The sequence below is a fragment of the Ochlerotatus camptorhynchus genome, unplaced genomic scaffold (genome assembly GCF_037179485.1).
Source record: "Ochlerotatus camptorhynchus isolate MF236.1 unplaced genomic scaffold, CSIRO-AGI_Acam_v1.1 ptg000330l, whole genome shotgun sequence".
NCBI classification, from domain to species: Eukaryota; Metazoa; Arthropoda; class Insecta; order Diptera; family Culicidae; genus Ochlerotatus; species Ochlerotatus camptorhynchus.
The window spans coordinates 17062201-17083421 of NW_027040818.1; the positions used below are offsets into that span (position 1 = coordinate 17062201).

Here is a 21221-nt window from a genome sequence, read left to right on the forward strand (position 1 = left end):
GAATAAATGTGATTTTTCTAGATTTTTGATATTTCATTCCAATATTTATAGAAAAATCGAAACGTTATTATTTTTTTCGGAGCGGTAAACTTCTCAATAAGCATTCCGCTAACAACCCAATTTCATCACTTTATTAAAAAGTTTTCCAAATACCGCCGGTTACACGAATGTTAATAACTACAATAGTTCTTGGAACTCATGGAATTATGGGACTCCAAAACACACTAAAAATCCTGAGAAATAGAAAAAATAGAAATGTTGGTACTCTGAGAACTTTCAATACAACAAATCTCAAGAAATTTCAACCGAGGTGAAATAAATATAGATCATCTAGAGCTCTAGCCATTCTCAAAACTCCTGAGACTCCAAGGACTGTTCATATTCTGCCAATTTGAAAAGGCAAACTTTAGTATCTCAGGAAAGTATTTGATCACCAGAAACGCAAAGAAACTCCAATGCCAATACTTTCCCAATTCCCTCGACTACACAAATATCAAGAACTACAAACATTTTTGGAACTCTGCGAACTTCTGGAACTCCTAAGACTCTTTAAAATCATGGGAAAAGAAATGTTGATACTCTGAGAATATACCACACATCCAGCATCTCTCAAATCTCAAGCATATTTTTTCGAAGCGCCCGAAATCTGGAGATTTTAGATCAATTCTCAAAACTCGTGACAATGTATGGAATTTCGGAACTCTACCACATTAAAAGGCAAGCTTCAGTATCTCAAGAAACTTTTCGATCTGCAGAAACGCATAGAACTCCTGAAAATTCCCACGAATATTAAAAAAAAACTACAAGAATTCTCGGAACTCTGGGAACATCTGGAACTCCTTCTTCTTCGTCTTCTTCTTCTTCGCATTTCAAGCTGATTGCATATCGCATATTATTGCGTGCTCTCAACTTAGTGTTCTAGATGCACTTCCACAGTTATTGATTAAGAGCTTTCGATGCCTGTACCATTTTTGCATTGGTATAATTGTGTGGCAAGTCCAATCATACTTATATGCCCAGGGAAGTCGAGAAATTTTCCAACCCGATAAATTCCTAGACTGGACCGGGAATTGAACCCAGCCACCTCCAGCATGGTTTTGCTTTGTAGCTGCGCCTTTACCGATTGAGCTAAGGGAGGCCCCCCTGGAACTCCTACAACCCTTAAAAATCCCGAGAAGAAATGTTGGTTCTCTGAATACTTTCAAAACAACCAGCATCTCACAAATCTCAAGCAATTTTTAGAAGTTCTCAAATTTCTTGAGACTCCAAGAAATTTTGGTACTCTGCCAAATTAACTTTAGTATGTCAGCAAACTTCAGTATTTCAAGAAACTTTTTGATCCTGAAAAGTCCAATACTAATACTGTGAAAGCTTTCCAAATTTCCACGACTTAACGAATATTAAGAACTACAAGAATTCTTGGAACACTGGAAACTTCAAGAACTTAAAAATCCTGAGAACTTTCAAAACAACTAGCATCTCACAAATCTCAAGCAGTTTTACCGGAACGCAAGAAATCTGGAGCTTCCGGAGCTCTAACGATTCCTAAAACTCTTGACATTTCAAGGAATGTTGGTACCCTGCCAAATTAAAAAGACATACTTGATTATCTCAAAAATCTTTCTGATCTTCAGAAACGCATAGAACTACTGTAAACTGCAATGCTAATATTTTTAAAACTCTCCGAATTCCCTCGACTACACACATATTATGATCAAGAAGAATTCTTGCTACACTGGGAATTTCTGGATCTAGAATAAGCCATAAAAATCCTGATAAAATGAAATGTTGGTACTGTGAGAACTTTCAAACCATCCAGTATCTCACAAATCTGGAGCTTTTAGAGCGCTAGTAATTCTTAAAATTCTGGAGACCCCATGGAAAGTTGGTACTCTGAAAACTCCAAAAAATTCTAGTACTCTATTACTACAAAAACTACTGACTTATGGATTGCAACTATACCAAACCCTTGGGCACTGGGCAATTCCAAGAAATACCGGACCATGCTTGGTTTTCAGAACTCCTGAACTATTAAGAACTGCAAGAACTCTCAGAATTAAGGGGACGTTTGGAGCTCCAGAAATATTTAAAACTCTGAGAAATTCTAGGTCTCCGCAATTTTCAGTTCTACTGGATGATCTTGATTTCCAACAATCTTTACAGCTCTTGAGAAGTCTAAGCATTCTATAACTCCAGTAGCCACTGGCCAAAATGTTTGACTCCATTTGTAGAACAGTGTTGACGCTCCTAAATCACGCGTGATATTGAAACAAAATATCATGTTTCATATTGATTTTACTAGCTCCTTTGATATGGCGAGAGTCTATTCACAACATGTAAAAATGAAGCTGAGAGTTGACTAGACACAAAAATGATTCCGTTGCACATCGTTTTCGTAGAAAGAGTAGTAGTCAATGTGGTCATCCCAGGAAAGGTCAATGTGGTCAATGATCCACTTCAATTCTATAGAAAGCATATTCATGAAAATCCATGAAGAAAGAGCTCTCGCACGGCATGTTTTTGAGTAAAAACGCAATTTCCACCTACTACAGGTTCCCCCCGGGGGTATCCCGTGATTCCGAGAGCTGCCAATGTGGTCACTGATCCATTTGAAGTTTAATGAATGCCTATTCACGAAAAACCATGAAGAAGGAGCTGTCGCACGGCATGTTTTGGTGTAAAAATGCAATTGTCCTTTGCTCCAGGTTCCCCCGGGGGCATACTGGAGGTCCCGAGAGCGGCCAATGTGGTAAATGATTCACTTTTAGTCTATAGAAAGAATATTCATGCAAATCTATGAAGAAAGAGCTGTCGCACGGCACATTTTTGAGCTAAAACGAAATTGTCCCCTGCTACAGGTTCTCTCGGGGCATCTCAGTGGTTCCGAGAGCGGCCAATGTGGTCAATGATTCACTTTAAGGCTATAGAAAGAATATTCATGAAAATCTATGAAAAAAGAGCTGTCGCACGGCATGTTTTTGAGTAAAACCGCAATTGCCCCCTAATACAGGTTCCCCCGGGGGTATTCCGTGATTCCGAGAGCGGCCAATGTGGTCACTAATCCATTTAAAGTCTTTCAAAAGCCTATTCATGAAAAAGCTTGCAGAAAAAACTGTTTCACGGCATGTATTGGTGTAAAAACGCAATTGCCCACTACTACCGGTTCCCCCGGGGGTATTCCGTGATTCCAAGAGCTGCCAATGTGGTCAATGATTCATTTGAAGTTTACGGAAAGCCTATTCTTGAAAAACCATGAAGAATGAGCTGTTGCACGGCATGTTTTGGTGTAAAAATGCAATTGTCCTATGCTCCAGGTTCCCCCGGGGGCATACTGGATGTTCCGATAGTGGCCAATGTGGTCAAGAAAGAGCTGTCGCACGGCATGTTTTGAGTGATTAAATTATCTGCCCGCATTCAGAACCCTCCACCAGAACCGATTCCAGGGAAATGGCCATATCTCGGTTGATTATAAGTCGATTTTAGTTCTTGGCATATGATTCGCTTTAAAAATGATTCTTCTTACGTTGTATTTACTAAAAATATATATATTTAACCAGCATCATATATAAAATTTCACCGAAAATTTAGAAAGTTAGACAAGCCCTCCGGAAACCCGGAATATCTCCGGTATCCGGAGACCAGGATTATTTTAGTGGCTACACTGTAAAACAATATTAGTTTTCCAGTCAAATGCTCTTGGAAGATTTAAAATCGGATCATATTTGACGAAGTTACAACACTCCAAAGTTGACCAAAAATTTGCCTATCCTAGTCAAACCCCTGTAGTTTGCTATCTCTCTTTACTCTTCTCCGATGGCAGACGCGAAGCTACTGCTGCCAGCAGTGACGGTAGGTTCGGGTCGCGTTCGGATGTTAAGCAGAAATTATGATACTCAAACTCACCACGGTTTGGTTGGAATTGTAGCTGCTGGAGTTTGCTTGTAATATCATCCGCAGTTTTTATGGAAATCAACCTCAAATGCCCAATGATCCTGGGCATTGGTGAAATTTGATTTTCTTTTTATATTTTCCCAACACTGGTTCAGAATATGAACGAATTTGAACTTTGTTTGCTAAGGATTACTTACTACGAGAAATGTGTTTGTTCAAGATTCCTTCATGAAAATTTTTTGACGTAGTCTCAAATGCAGGGAAAGTTCCTTTTATTCAAATCGGATTTTGGAATGCCTACTTTTTTGTAATCGGTTAATTTCAGCAAACACACCATGGAATAGTTTAAGCCGAAGGGGTAGAAAGTTGACTATTAGTACATATTTTTAAAGGTAATTATTTTTCATTTTTTATACTTCGTTACAAAATGTTTCGGTATTAAGTTCAGTAAAACTGAATTACCATTAAACATTATATAAAGTTATCCATTTAGTTTTAATATTCATTTAACCTTGGAAGACGGTTTTGAATTCCATACAGAAGCTTCTTCCTTTCTTTCCTGGAAGTTTTATTTTTCAAGAAATTTCATCCGACTTCCCCAAAATTTGTTTAACAACTATTACAGATTTCTACTGACTTCCTTTAGGAATCTCTTCTTACTACCTCCGGAAATTTCTTCTGATTTCCGTTGAAAGATTCTTCAGACATCGCCCAAAAAAAAAATTCCAACTTCCTCCCGGAGATACTTCAGACTTATCGGGGAAGTTTTTTTTTTCTCTGTATTTCCTGTCTTGAGACTACTCCCAAAATTTTATTTTAACTTTTCTTGGAACTTATTCTGCAACTTTCTTTCATCTTTCCGTGGAAACTTGTTCCAGTTTTATTAGGATGTTTTCACTACTTTCTTCGGACTTCCACTGGAGGAATCTTGGGATTTCTGACGACTTCCTCTGAAAGTTTCATCCAAATTTCCCCGGGAATTTCTTGGGCAGTTGGGCAGCTTTCTCTAGAAATCCCATCAAACTTTCTCCGGGTGTTTTTGTATGACTTCCCTGGAAGATCTTTCTAATCGCTCCCAGAAGTTTCCACATCCTTAATGTGTTGATAGCAGTGTTGCCAGATTGTTATAAACTTATCGGTATCAAAGGTTTAAAGAATCGGTATTTATCGGTATTTCCTATTTGAAAAGATTTGATATTTTTGCAGGTGAAGATTTAAGCTTTTGAACTATAGTAATGTCGACTTGTTCAGGATAGTCGAAAGGAATTCCCAGGAATGTTTGGATAATCTTCTGAAGGAACCCGAAAAAAAACTTGCAGAAAAGGAGGACAGAAGCTATTCTGGAGGAGGTTGAAAGAAAGTTTTAAGAAAAGTCGGAAAGGGGAAAAAACTTTCGGAAGAAGCTCATGAAAAAAATTCCAGATTATTACGTTTTTATGAATTTGAATAAACGAGTCTGAAATATGAATTCGATTCATTTGCCGTGTTTAATTAAAAAAAAAATGATATCAACGATTTTATCATTGATAACTTTTTGAAAGAGTCTTGAGGCTCGGTTTTAGTCGAGAACAGGCGTCAAGCTTCAGTCGGATCGCAATAGCTAAGAATAATATTCAAGAGTAAAATAACGTGGCATTGCAGACGCCCCGTGACGTCCACTATTTGATCCAGCAGCAAGAAACAACCCTAGAGCTAACTAGTAACTGGGGAAACAACAACACCCACGCAGAAAGCATGTGTGCAAAAGCGTAGATCACATCAAAACAAACAACCATATCTCTCCATTTGTTAACGCCGAAAAAAAAAACGAAGCTATGAAAGTGTAAAACCGTACACACACACACACACCGGTTAGCCTCATTGCGATTCGGCCGTTCCATCGAATGGCAGTGACGCGGAAAATCCTGCGCTCTGCAGCGTCCGGATGTTTGTTTTTCCAACCGATTTCCCGTCTTCCGTTCCGTCGGAATAGAGAGATAAAAAAAAACCCCGAATCGCACCGATCAAAATAAGACGACGAAAAATCACGCATTCGGTGGACAAATGCTGGCTGGGTCCCGTAAAATAAACAATTTCCCAGAAGGGCACAAACCAGCGGGAAACGTCGCCATGGCAGCCAGCAAATGGCGTGAGGCAGAGAATATTTTTGTTATTTCTAATTAGCATTTCGGAGGGGATTGCAAAGTCCGGAAGTCCAACAGGAAGAGAAGAGGAGTTGGGGGTGGAGACGGGGAGATGAAAATTCAATCACAGCTAAATGGTGTTTTCGTTTCGGATTTGACTTACAATCGACGGATTGACGACGGTCGACTAGACTGGCGTGGAAATTTTAGCAACTGTCTGATACTTAAAGGTCGTTCTGAGATTTCGTGAACCAAACTAACTTCTGACGCCTTTTCCCCCATCGTAAATTCCGTCACAAACAAGTGTTTTCCTTCGTCGGTCATCGCCGGAGTCGTTACTGTCGTCGTCGTCGTCGTTGTTGTTGTTGTAGATAGAGCAGTAACATAATTTGGTGACGTTTTCAACGGTTTCATTATGAAGTCTGTCTGCCACCCACCGCAGAGCGGCGAAGCGCGTCGACGGTGTGACTCGAAGATTCATAATAATAGTAATAATTTTCAGCTGTGGAAAATGTGTTGATGAAAAATTAAGTCGGAGTGGAAATCCTTCTCGGTAAACATTTCATCCGCCAGTATCGTCAGTGAGAGAAGATCAGTGCAAAGTGGGCCGGAATAGTGGTTGGCGTGGAAAGCAAAGTTCGGAAAAAAAGTGAATCAGGAAAAATGGGTCAGGGTTAGTGTTCCGTCGTCGTATTCTGTTCGATTCTTGCATTCGTCGTTTGGTGTATGTGTGTGCGGCGTGCGGTTTGCTGGCGTGCGTTTATATCATCATCATCATCATCATCACAATCAGCTGGTGGTGGTGCTGTTGCACTCGGAACTGGTTTAGAATCCTACCTCACGCGGCTCTGAGTTGTTGTAAACATGTGCTGGCAGCCAGATGAAGATGAATGTTGTGGAGAAACGCGGTGTTGCATAATGACTGGAAGATTTACTGGCTCAACTGGGAGATTTTTGTTGCGTCGCAGTTTACATGCTGGCTGGTTCGTTGCAGATGTAACGGAGAGTTTTGATTGGGAAACAATGGTTCTTTGAAGTGATGGTGATGAGGAAATTCTTTTGAAACAATTTTCAGTTGGAATTACAGGAATTTGATAAATTATGTTACATTGATGTCACTGATTATGATTGTTATGACATAAACTCTGTTATCTGAAGACAGCTTTATTATGGATACTTGACAAATGTTTTTCAAGCGTTTAATAAAAGCTATCCAATAATACAAAAATATCACCCATCGACTCTTGAACAAAGCGCAACGTTATTGGAATTTAAAAGACTATCGAAGAATACCAACAGTCAGGACAGTCAGGAAGTCAGAAAGCCACATAGGAGCGATTGGAGTCTCACTTGATGGGCCTTCCTTAGCTCAGTTGGTAAACGCGCAGCTATAAATCAATACCATGCTGAATGCGACAGGGTTCGATTTCCGGTCCGGTCTGAGAATTTTCGGGTTGGAAAATTTCTCGAATTCCCAGGGCATAGAGTATGAATGTACTTGCCAAATAATATATACTAATGCAAACACGGCAAGACTCTGAAAGCTCTCAACTAACAACGGCGAAAGTGCTCAAAGAACACTAAGTAGAGAGCCGGCGTAGACCGGTATTTCAGCGCACAGTTAGTTTTGATTGAAAACAAATAAATCGTTTACTAAAGGACTAACCATAAGTATTCACCATGACAGGCCAGCGATAGAGTGAATATAATTTTAAGAATTCCGAGGTACAAGTATCAATCTTGATGGAGCTGGTAGTTGAGTTGTAAGCGTAACTGCTTTCTCACCCCAGTGGGGTTGATTTCTATCGCAGCCCAGATCTTTGGGATTTTCTCAAGCGAAAAATCTGTGGTTCACTCTTCCTGTGGAAGGGAGGTAAAACCGTTGATGCAGGTCCATATGGAGGCTGATGGACTCCATATCTAGGGTTCATTTTTTATGAACCGCAGCTCATCAGCTCCCTCACATCACAACCAGTATCAATATACAGAGGAATAGAAATGATAAGCTGAGCCGAAGGGGTTAGTAAAGTTGAACGAATCCAGGGAATGAAGAAGAGCGGGAAACCTTCACCGTCCAAGTAACAATTTGGGTTTTATGAGGGTCCTGTAGACCATGATTTAGACTTGTAGAATGCTATAAAACCACGATAAAACTTGCAATGTTGCTTGGGCGCTCTCGATTCCATACCAAACAGCTTCTAGTTAATCTTTCAGTTCTTTGATTTGGCTCTGGAGCTGAAGCTCTAATTTGCTAAATGTGCGATAATAAATAGAATCGTTCGTGCGACTCATCGGTTCTTTGATTTAGCATAGAGGTAGAGGTAAAAGCAAATCTATCAGATAAATAATTGCAGCAATAAAAGCTGCGTATCTTGATTGGATTGCAGAAGAGAATAAATATGTGCAACCTTGCGTAAAGTCTCAGCCAAAAAAGAAGAAGAAGATGTTGGATGATTGAGTGTGCTCAAATTGTGGTCAGGCTAAATAAGCCATTTTCCAAAGGTTATTCAAATGAGGATGGAAATTATACTGCTGACTCAAGAGAAACACTAAATATTATAACAAATGCTCGTTTAACTACCTTCAACACTTCAGAAGAGATTTGAAGTATAACGCACTTTATTTGCAACTGTTTCAATGATGCATCCATCATTGGTAGTGATGGTAGTGAATTCTTTCGATCCAAACAAGTCACCAAAAATGACTAGAATTTTCCCAGTACTACTAAATAAAAAGCACTGTTGTTGTTCTTCCTCTCCTAACTAGATTGTTCAGAACAAGGCTAATTCTTGGGTACAAGGACATGGAGACAACAGAGGGCAATGTTTATACCGTAATTCATCATTATACTTGTCACAACGTATCTTAATACTAAAGTAGTAGAAGTCGAGGAAAAGGCAACATTATGAGAATTGCAAGTACCCTATTATTTAACGATGGATTAAAATGGTCGGTTTTTGCACTAAGCCTTCTTCATGGGGTGTTTACATCTGTGCCGATTTGCTATTGCTAGTATACTCGCCAACTAGCACGAATTTCAGTTGCTCCTGAAATTTCATGCTGGTAGACGCTGATGCCCTGTTTACATTATGCTAGTGAGCTGTTTTGCTAGCAGCTAACTCATTAGCGCAATTTTAATTAGCATAAGTGTAAACACACAATCAGGGGATATAAAGCTGTACCGTCTGTCGATATGCACAAAAACCTGAACGATCATAAATTTAAACCAGCCCAGATGAAGATCCCCCCCCCCCCCCCCTAAATTGAAACGTTGACGATGATAAAACGTTGATCATGATTAGTAATCACAACTTTTTCCTAAAAACTGAAAAACCCAAACAAAATAACAAATTCTTCAAGATCTATAAACTTTCCCGATAGACATATCTGAAGATTTTGGTAGTTCCTGGAAGTGATGCCGAACTGCCCTAAAAATGTAATCACTGTTCTCTAGACTTCCCTGAATTTCTGAAAGATATTTATTAAATCCCGCAAAAACTTTCCAGGCGAAATAGGCTTTAAAATTTAAATATAAGAATCGACCTGCTCCGATTTGCATGAGTTATAGCAGTGATTAACAGTTTTGCAAAAAAACGGCCATTTGGATCCTGTAAGTTTTTACAAAATTTCGTCTTTGATGTTTTTTAATAAATTGTTGCACTAAAACATCACTTCAGAACGAAATGACACCTGAGCCAAAGTTATTTAGAAATTACATAAAAAAGCATACTGTCAAAAAGTTTAAATATTTGTCCATAAGTTCTTCTTCAACGATTTTTGTCAATTATTAAGGGCCCATGGTTTCTAATATTTCAAAAGCTAGGATTTATTATGAACTTCTTTTTTTTTTATTTAAAAAAAAATGTAGGTATTGTAAGTGAAGTCTTTGAGATTTTAAAACTTTTTTTAATTTTTACTCAAAATTACTTATGAATTACCATGTATGCTTTCCACAGAAAGACTTTATTTGTATCTATATCTTTGTCACAGACGTCATTTCGATCAGAAGTAACGTTTTCGTGCTGCAATGCATTGAAAAATTTCAAACACGTAATTTTGAAAAAAAAATACTACATCCACAATGGACAAATTTAAAAAAAAAGTGACATACAACAATTATAAAAATCTGAGCAGGCCAAGTTTTTCCGAATCGTCATTTGGCGTGAAATTTCTCACCATGAACTGTTCTTGAACTGAAATGTTCTTTGATCTATCCTGAAGCTTCCGAAATAGTCCTGAAGTTTTCGTTACTTTTTTGAAGCTCACGGAACTTCCTTTAAAATCTTCTAAACATTCCTGAAGTTCCAAAAATGTTCAGAAATTATCGGATCAGATAAGTTTCTGGAATATATTTTACGTTTCAAAAATTTTCCTGACATTCATGGAACTTCCCTGAAGACTCCGTGAATTTCCAGAAATTCGAGCAACATTCCTGAAATTCTTAAAATACTCCATAAATCCTCGGAACTCCCTAAAAGATCCAGCAATTCATTAATGGAACTGCTCTGAAGTTCTCGGATCTTCCTGTTAATACTCGGAACATCTCTGAGAATATTGAAACCGCTTGAATAAAACTTCGCTTACAATCTTTAGGGGGCCTTCCTTAGCTCAGTCGGTAAAGCCGCAGCTACAAATCAAGACCATGCTGAAGGTGGCTGGGTTCAATTCCCGGTCCAGTCTAGGAATTTATCGGGTTGGAAAATTTCTCGACTTCCCTGGGCATAGAAGTATGATTGGACTTGCCTCACAATTATACCAATGCAAAAATGGTACATCCATCGAAAGCTCTCAATCAATAACTGTGGAAGTGCATCTAGAACACTAAGTTAAGAGCACGCAATAAGCTAATATGCGATATGCAATCAGTTTGAAATGCGAAGAAGAAGAAGAAGTTAAAAATTTGGACTTCTGTAAAGATCACAAAATATGTCTAAGATTTTCATAAATTTTCAGGAGTCCTCCCTGAAATTCCTGGAACTTCATAAAGATTCTCAAAATTCTGCATACGTTCATGGCGCTTTCCTGAGTGTATTGAAACTAATCTTCACCGATCTTTAATCTTTCCCGAATGTCTGGACGATCGTAAAGTTATTGGGGCTGCCCTTAAGATCTCTGAGCATTCTTGGGCAGTCCGACCATCCTGAAGCTCTCTGCATGTCCCCGATGTTGGTGGACAGTTTCCAAGAAGCTGATGAAACCACGTTGAAACTCTCGATGCTTCCCTAAAAATTCCTTAATTACCATAAAAGGTCTTGAAACTTACCATAAAAGTCCGACGGTTCAATATTTATGATATATCACCCAAAAGTAAATAGGCATCATGCCATGGATCTCGCCACATCTGAATACCCAGAACCAGTTTCAGAAAAATCTTTAAAAATATCGATTGAGATACATGCGTTGAATTCAAACCTAAAAAGTATTGTTGACTTTTTAATGATTGCGACTTTATATTTCATGGCAACGATTATCATAGTTCACGTGTAATTTTGGGCAAACATCTTAACAATATGGGCTCTTATGAATTGTTTTATTTGTCAAGAAATTGGCCATTTTCAACGCCCGTTCTGTTGTCTCCAGATAACTAGTGTAAAACTTGAAGGTTATCTATCTATCTATCTATCTATCAATCTATCAATCTATCTATCTATCTACACTCCCGATCATAAGTTTAAGGACACCCCCAAAAAACATGACAAATTTGTTATGTTCATATCTCTGTCATGTTACGTCCAATTTTCGTTCTCTTTAGACCATTTGAAAGGTATTGAATGGAACTTTCCTCGTAGGTAAATTGTTCAATATAATTTTCAAATTTTGTGTGCTAAAAGTTCACCCAAAGTTACAATATTTTTCAAAATTTAATCTGAAGAATCGTGACTGATTTTCTCAGAATTGGGTTGGCCAAATTTTGAAATAAAAGTAGTAGTAGAACACTTATGCTATACCATTCATGCCATTCAAATAGCCTTTGGAGATCAAAAATTGAACGTAAAATGAGAGATCATTGAACAAAACATATTTGCATGGTTTTTTGGAGGTGGCCTTAAACTTATGATCGGTAGTGTATCTGTCTATCTATCTATCTATCTATCTATCTATCTATCTATCTATCTATCTTTCTATATATCTATCTATCTATCTATCTATCTTTCTTTCTATCTATCTATCTATCTATCTATCTATATATCTATCTATCTATCTATCTCATACAGATATCTGTAATTCGGCTGCATCAAACTAGTAGAAGTTTTGTGGGTGACGGAGGGGAGGGGGCGGAAGTTTGGTCATGAAATAGATGCGAAAACTACAAGTTGAGATTAATTTACTCACATTCAGTGTTGGAAAAATATCATAAAATCAAATCCCACCAATGGCCAAGATCACGTTTGATTTTCGTAGACAAAAATCAACAAGCAAACAACTGCGGTTGATTTTGCAAGCTCGGAATATCAAGCTAACACAACTGACCAGCTGCAAATTTTTGCACGATGTAGTCTCTCAATATCAAAGGAGCTTGTTAAATCAATATCAAGCATGATATTTTGTTCCTATGGGGGCGACCCCGGTGTAGTGGTTAACATCCATACCTCTTACAAAAAAAAGTCACGAGCTCAAAACTCCCACCCGGACAAGTCACGAATGACCCAAGAGTGTTAATATTTGATTGATGATTTTGCCAACACTGCTCATATTCTTGAAAACGTAGTTAACTCATAGACTGAGGAATTTACAGGAATTTATTTTCTAATATGAGAATCATCTCAATGTACACTCATAAAATAAATCATATAACCAGTGGAAAATATCCATGTCAATTTAACATAACTTTCATGTGATACTATAATTGGAAATTGCTTCACTAAATCACATAAACGTTATCTGTCCAATGAAATCTACATAATTACACACATAGAATTTCTTATGTTATGTGATGTTCAGATTAAAATCATTATTTTTGATATTGGAAAAATATTATGTGCGTTCCTAATAGAAACTAAGTGAAAACTTTGTTCAGTGTACATATGAAATTAGTACACGGAAAAAAGTTTTCATGTAGTTTCCATTGAAAATGCACATTACATTTTTCCATCCATGAAATCACATCAGAATTTTACTATGAGATCAATGGTGGACATATTCAGACCCAATGATCACAATGGCTTCTTTCAGATATACCAGGTACCCCCGGGAAGTGAACAGATTGTGACATACACCAAAATGCATCGTGCGATACCTCAAATCACATGAAACTCCACATAATGATTAGTGCAAGTATTTATACTGATTTTCCTTAACTTAAAGCTGTTCAGTTGAAAAAGTTCATTATGGGGTTTCCTCTCGGGTTCCCTTTGAATTTTCCCGATTTTTCCCACATTTTCACGACTCTTATTCCGGTACAAAACGGCGAAAATGACTGGTTCGTTCAGCACTAAAATTGTAGGAAAATAATCAACATCTTAACACGTCGATGCACCCGCTAGTGTGCGTACGTTAAACGTTACTAATCTCATGTGACAGCTCGTTCGTGTGGTGGATTTGAAAACGCGCGAATTTCTAATGAGTGTTGCAAAATGCATCAATGACTAAAGATGTAAAACAGCGTAGCTAAATAAATTTTAAAATTTTGCCTTGATTACAAAAGTATGTAAATATCCGTGAAAAAATTAAAAATTCTGTAAATGTCCGTAACGAAAAAAATGTGTGTGGAAAAAAAATAAAAGTCTGTAAATTCACAGACATGTCTGTAAATCTGGCATCTCTGCTATCATACAAACACAGCCAATACGAGAAAGCATCCTGGAAAATTATTAGGATAGATAACGCCTAATAATTTTTCTTGTCAACGCTGATGTTTGCAGCATATCTTTGATATGACACAAACATCAAAAAGGCCAGGCCTACTGCGCAAAGATGATTCTGTGAAACGCTTCGAGTTTAAATAAATCCGTAAAGTACCAGGACGAACGAATTTTTTTCAACAAACTCGTTCTCAGCAATGCCTCATCCGATTTTCACAAACTTTGGTTTTTATTCAAGGAGAATAATTGAACTAACTTTTGTCGTAGGTATCGCCCCCTAAGAACCCTTCTCGTTCTTGGGAGGTGAAAATATGTCTGTGTTTTTATGTAGTTTTTTAACCAGTTTGACCAAATGTTTTAAATTTTCACGCAAATCGGTTGTCTGGTGCAGCAAATGATATCAGATAGATGAAATATGATTAGTAAGACTGAATTTAGATTTTTGTATAACGTATGGCTACGATATTATCGGTACCCGGAGTCCCGGAAATCGATTCTGTAGGACATAGTAATATCTCAGGCAAACGTATCTTGTGGCATATCAAATCATGTCAAATAGGTAGAATTAAGTGAATGAAGCTGATTTGGGATGATATTGGCCAGTTTGGCATCGTTTCCGGAACGCGGATCTGTGAATTCCGGCGAACGGTTTGTTGGAATATAATTTCATTGTGGTTATGATATCATATTATGCCAAAATGAAAAGCTATGATCACTGAAATCAGGTTGTAGTGTATCTGATGACATATGGACATATTGGCATCGATTCCGGGAAATCCGTGGAATCCGGTTTTATACCCCAAAAGAAGCAAAAACCGCGATAGAGCGGGTGAGAACCAGAGGAGCCAAGAACGAAGCCTGCCAACGGTAGTCGGCTCTAGAGAAGGAAGTAAACCGCAATTGCAGACGGGACAAGCGAGTGTGGGTGGATTCCCTGATCGACGAAGGAGAGAATGCCGCAACAACCGACGATATCCACCTCCTCTGCGATATATCACGACGTCTGATTGGAGCAAGGATGAATCTAAAGATGCATATGAAAGACGCGACTGGACAGTTGCTTGCTGATCCCAGTAACTAGCTGAAACGTTGGAATTGTAATATTCACTTGGGCTTGTTATGTTGCCCTCTTTGTAATATTTCAGCCAAGACCATTAGTTCAAAATTACTTCCGAAGAACCTGGATCAGATCCCGTATGAAAGAATGTGTTCACAATTTCCTGAATGATTGGCATTGTAATATTCACATGGGATTGCTATGGTAATTTAATAATAGATAGATTTGACATGATTTGAAATGCCACAAGATACTTTTGCCTGAGATATTACTATGTCGTACAGAATCGATTTCCGAGACTTCGGGTACTGATAATATCGTAGCCATACGTTATGAAAATATCTAAATTCAGTCTTACTAATCATATTTCATCTATCTGATATCATTTGCTGCACCAGACAACCGATTCGCGTGAAAATTTAAAACATTTGGTCAAACTGGTTAAAAAACTACATAAAAACACAGACATATTTGCACCTCCCAAGAACGAGGAGGGTTCTAAAGGGGCGGTACCTACGGCAAAAGTTAGTTCAACTATTCCCCTTGAATAAAAACCAAAGCTTATGAAAATCGGATGAGGCATTGCTGAGAACGAGTTTGTTGAAAAAAATTCGTTCGTCCTGGTACTTTACGGGTTAAACAGCACTGCGTTTTTTGAATCTACAGGGGTGGAAGGATACGTGGACATACCGTACCAAACGCTCCGAGTTATATAAGAATGAATGTAACAATAATATGTGATGAAATGAATGGTTGATATAATAAAATGTAATGGAAAGATCTCAACAACTGCCCCCAATGTTTAGTGTAAAACTCGAAGGCTATGTCTATTTACTTCAGGATGAAAAATGATAAATGTTGAGCCGTCGGACGGTACTAATACAGTAGGAAGCTTCCTTATTGGGTCCTCCCGGAACTGGTTCTGGGTACCTGGACGTGTCCAGATCCTTCTGTTGGTCCATGGCATGATGTCTATTTATTTCTGGATAAGCCGTCGGACGATACCAGTACATGAGGTTTTGTTTTGTGTCCTATTGAAACCGGTAACAGGTAGCCTAAAAATGGCCGGACTCGAGAAATCCTAGGCACTCATGTACTGATCATGAATTGAAATTAAAAGACCTCTAAACTTCCTAGAGGTTCGCTGGGCTTCCGTGAACTTCTTGGAATTTATGTGAAGTTTCTCAAATTTTTCTTAAGTTCACTAAACTTCCCTGAAGTTGTAGGGACTATACTTTAATTTTCGGAACTACTTGTACGTTCTCGGAATTTCCCTGAAGGCCTCACTATTTTCCTGATATTCATGGAACTGCCTTGACATTTAAATAAAAGTGGTTAAGAACTATACACGGTGTCTATGTTAGAATAATATTAAACCAACAATATTGGCATTCCCGAAACCTTCACCATTCAAAAGAGGGCACTTTTCTCTTCATTTTGGAACTTCTAATTTTAGAATCTAAAAATTTAAACGTTGGTTCACCTTTCATGCAATCTTTTGCATGGGAGATATCGGAAAAAAAAAATCAAGTAATGACGATAAATGTCCCTTCTTTCGAATGGTGGAAGTTTCGGGAATGCCGAGAATGTTGTTATAAAAAGGCTACCAGGTCCCAACAAACAATTTTAGCTGCAGACTAGCTTATACAGGCAAAAAATGGCTGTATAAGCTAATCTGCAGCTAAAATTGTTAGTTGGGGTGTAAAACTCTAACCTTCAAAATGATTTAATAAAATGGAAAACATTCGGGATGCAATGAGTCGCATAAACAATTCCAAAAATGCATGCACTGACCTACAACTACTTCATAAATCAACCGGCCTGACGATACAAAACAGAGCCTAGTGTGAAAATTCCTGTGTGGCTTGCCCATATTAATGCACCGACCTACAATCTCCCATACGAGTCGGGTAAATCATAATCAGCAACACCAACACCAAGCACCAGGTTGGAACCGCAATTCTACAAACTACCAACCGCCTCCACAACAACAACAACAAAAGACACAGTTCAGAAACCGTGTGCCGCTTCTGTGCCGTCAAGCCCTCAGCAATTTGACAGTAACCGAGCTTCATCATCTCTAATTTCGCAGAATCCCAGCAGCAGCCGTTCAAGATTGTGCCCAAGTTCAAAGCCCGGGCCCCAGGATCAGGTAAACTAGCTAAAACTTGTGTGCCCTCATTTCTCTCTCAAACAGCTCTAACCCACTGACTACTGATGACGGAAACATATATTGTATCACGTGTGTCGTATGCCAGCACACTTTTTCCTCCCCAAATAGGCTTGGGGTCCCCATTTTCTTCCGTAGACGACCACTTGACTTTGAGTGAGGAACTGTGGATCATTCATTTTCATGACTACCCCCGAGAAAGGAACCCCCAGTCGTTGATACGCTTAAGGGGTAGTACGAAGCGGGAGACAAATTAACTGACATGTCTCATCGTCTGTCGTCGTTTGTTCTCATTAGTGTCCTCCGGCGGTGGATCAACTGCCTGCTCCGAAAATAGAGACCGAAGACCATAAGCACTTGCGTGCGGGCGTGTGTATTGGTATAATGTGGTGCTTACCTGGTCGGAGGTAATAATTCAATTAGGCACGCACTCGAAACGACGCCGTCGTGCCTGAAGGCAAAAATTAGTCACAAACCGATTTTTCACTGCTCGTCAGATGAAGTTTGCGTCATTTAATTTAATTCACGATTTGGCGGTAGAATTTTAAAACCATTCAATGTTGCAAGCTAATTGGGGGAAAAGGTTGTTGAAAATAACTTCACGTATGACTAATTAGAACGTCACGCTGAACTGTTGACTGAAAATTTCCCTCCAAACTATCCTCACCGGCTATTTATAACGCTCTTTTCCGCAAAAAGTCCGCTACCGCCGAAATCAATCAAAAGTTATTCCACCGGACGCGGCACACGCAAAATTTCGAATCAAACCAAACATTCTGCACCAGTGGCTTCTGACGAACTTACCTGAGTCATCAGTTTGCATTCTCCACGCTTCAACCGATCGACGCCGACGACGACGCCGAGAGGACGGCCAACCAACAAACCAACAGTAAACAACATTGAGCGTGTGCCAAGAAAAGATGGATCGCGTGCACGGTCGATCGTTTTCGGCCGCTGAGCAGATGACGAGCAAAAGTCCTCCTCCCGCGCTCTGAATTCGACGGAGATGCGGCATTGCGTAACATTTGTGTACACAATTTATGATGGGGACATCTGAGTTTGGCTGTGAATGATGGACTGGTGGGATGAATTGGAGGTGTTTCAAAGAAATGGATTTAGGAGCTTGGAGAAAAGAAAATCCGTGAGCAAAATCGTGGCGCTGCACAGTGGGGATTTAAGGGAACAAAATGGATTAAATTGGCTGCACACATTTTGCCCCAAGCTCCCTTACCGTGGAGCCACGTTAGTCTGAAAAGCTAAAATCAAATATAAACGGAGCTCATTTAGAATTTCCTTAACTGGTACCCCTACAGAGGTGCTCAATGGCGTTACACAGTTTAGGGGAACCACTTAAACAGATTCTAAATGAGCTCCGTTTATATTTGATTTTAGCTATTCGAGGTAACGGGGTACTACGGTTTATTTAGATTTTTATTTAAATAGGTTTAATAATATATTTAGCCAGTAATTTTTTTTTTTAACTATTGGAGGGGAGAGGTAGCTCATCGATTCTTCCGGTTCGCCTCCTAGCATCGTGCTATAAGGTACCAGGCGATAACCAGGGTAGTTGATCGATAGCTCGATGACGTCATTTCGTTGACGTCTGCAATGGGAAATTCTCATAGCAGGCGTTGACGATGGGACGTTGTCGAGTTGTTGAATAGCAACTATCGTGGTAACTCACCGATTACCTGTCGATCTGCCAAATTTGGAAAGACGTCTGCATTGAATTGTCTCATATAATAATATTCCGTCCACTATATCACAAGAAATTGCGAGTAGCTGAGTGGAATGGAGATAAGTTAAGCATTGGGTACAGGACCAAGTCTCCCCTGGGTGGTGCCAGAAGATGAGCGCAATAGAATCATCAAGTTGCCATAAGGCACGGAATGAGACTATTGCATGGTTGGGTAGTCAAAGTCTTCCATTCATTAGTTATTTCAGGTGAATTAGAACAGGTTTAGGTTTAGGGTGGGCGTTGGCCAGATTTGGATTTTTCAGATGTAATCCTGGATAGGACCCTGTCATTGAACGTCGCGTGAAAGTGGAACTTAAGGAAGGCCTAAGTACTTTTTCGTAGTTTTTAGTTTTCAGATTTGAAAGATCGTCGGTTACAGTGGCCTGCTTACTGAGCAGAAAAACGCGGTCCCAGGTCCTTACATATCAAAGAGATTTATGGTAAAATCGCTTGTGTATCGTGTGTTTTGCGAAACTCGTTGTTGTCGTTGGTTCCGGATTTGAATGGATACACAAATTTGAGCAACGGTATTATGTGATATGAGGGGCTCGGTGGCCTTAGAGCAACCGTTTTTGCTTACTGAGCAGAACATCATGAGTCTAATCTCAGGCCCATCCACATTCAAGATTCGTCAATCGTTTTATTTGTTAATATGACTACATGGTAATAACAGCAACTCGGTGATTAAAAAGGTGCTCGTCTGCCTAGTGGCAAACGTTTTTGCTTACTGAGCAGAAGACCGTGGGTTTAGTCCCAAGCTCCTTCGCGTTATATGATCGTTAGGACATCAATTCAGCTTATCGTTTACCAAAACGAACCCTGCTGCAAACCCAACCCTCTTATCCAACATCCCAGTGATTCCTCGTGGAAGTGCAGAGGTGTTCTCGGCTTCCATCAAAGCGAGTGTCATGTCAACACAATCCTTCCCATTCCTTTCTTGACCTGTGTTCGGGCGCGGCCGGCGCTGGTATTGCCTAATTTAAGATCACCAGTTTTTACACATTGAGGATGATTGCTAGTCCCAAGCATCGTCTATTGGTTCTCTGTGTAATTACAACTGATCTGGCAGTAACAGAGTAGCAACCGTGGGCGGTCAATCAAGCTCAAGCTCAAGCAAGTAATTTTTTTTTAAAACTATTGGGAAACTTGTTTGAGGCTATGGGGTCAAATTTGTGTGAAAGTGGATTTTCAGCTCCATTTTGAAGAATAATGATTATGATGTATTGTAACGTTGGATTTCTATGGCTCGTGATATTTTTGGAGTAAGGGCATGTTGCCGGTTCGAGTAATGAGTTTTGACTGCTTTTTATTTGCACCACTTAAGTCTAAGAAACTTAACTCTACATTTCGTACTTAATCGGTAGGAGGTAACTTTTACTAGTCTCCAAACATAATCAACCAATCACGTGACTTCGTCGTAGGTGATGGTGACCAGTTACGCGATTCCATTCGCCCGAGTACATAGACGTGTTCTTATTATTTGGATGTTAATTAAGCACGACCTTGTTGATAGTGACAAAACTCGGCTTTGTCTACCGAGGATGATCTTTAAACAAGGCAATCTATGTGATTCCTAATCTTCTCTTCGTTGTTCCCTAGTTTGAAGTGGTTAAGACTAGGGTTCTGATGCATGGTCATTATCGGTGTCATACCTTAATTTTGTTGCTAAGGAATCCAATTTTGACTGACAAAGGGGCGCGCCTTTGGAGGGTGTTTCAACACTCCGAAGGGTATAAATAGCGAGACCTTTCAATTAGAGTCGGATCCTTGCGATAAATGCAAGAGTGGCAACTGTAAAAAAATCGAATACTTCATAATTTTTCAATAGTGATGGAGTAATACGACATGCACTAAACTAAGGACACGGGATATACTACAATAGATCAATTTACTGGTCGCAGTAGTTTTAGGTCCCGAACAAAGGAAAAAAAAAAAGCACGACCGAAAATTGTAAAACTCAGTATTTTAACATGAAAACTCTCCAGGTATGTTGATGTAATGTCACTCTACTGTACTCAAATTGGGTCTATAAACGGATGAAGCTTCGGCCTATCAAAGATGATCCTCGATCTACAAAGGTCCGGCATGTGAAATCGTGCTTCATTTTCACTCCTTATCATTCATACGTAACCAAATTGTTGACGTCACTTACGCTTCTCGCGGAAGAACTGATGAGGAAGATAGAGTCAGTGTTTTCTTTCCAGTTGATCCACATTACATAAACCACGATGCTTTTAGAATCAACATAAAAGCCAAATATATCATCTCACGACCACACATACGACGAACTGTCAAGTCAATTCCAGATCAACATGTGAAATGGGCCTGTGTTCCAAATGTAAACAATGTATTTAAACGTCGATTTCTCGGGGGTTAAGACTCATTCAGACAAACCAACAGCAGCAACTGGCAGAGTAAGTTTGCTCTATCAAATGGTGTA

General features: G+C 39.2%; 1 protein-coding gene across 9 annotated transcripts in view; it reads left to right on the forward strand.

The window, feature by feature from the left end:
• CAP overlaps window positions 1-21221 on the forward strand; it is a 401038-nt gene that overhangs the window by 169461 nt on the left and 210356 nt on the right. For 2 of the 9 annotated variants that reach the window (XM_065230342.1, XM_065230343.1), the window contains exons 2-3: window positions 6517-6687; window positions 16966-17025. The exons of the other annotated variants lie outside the window; for them this stretch is intronic. In XM_065230342.1, the coding sequence (XP_065086414.1) occupies window positions 6678-6687; window positions 16966-17025 (70 nt within the window). In that variant the 5' untranslated portion in view covers window positions 6517-6677. The remainder of the gene's footprint in view (window positions 1-6516; window positions 6688-16965; window positions 17026-21221) is intronic. 9 annotated transcript variants of the gene reach the window in all.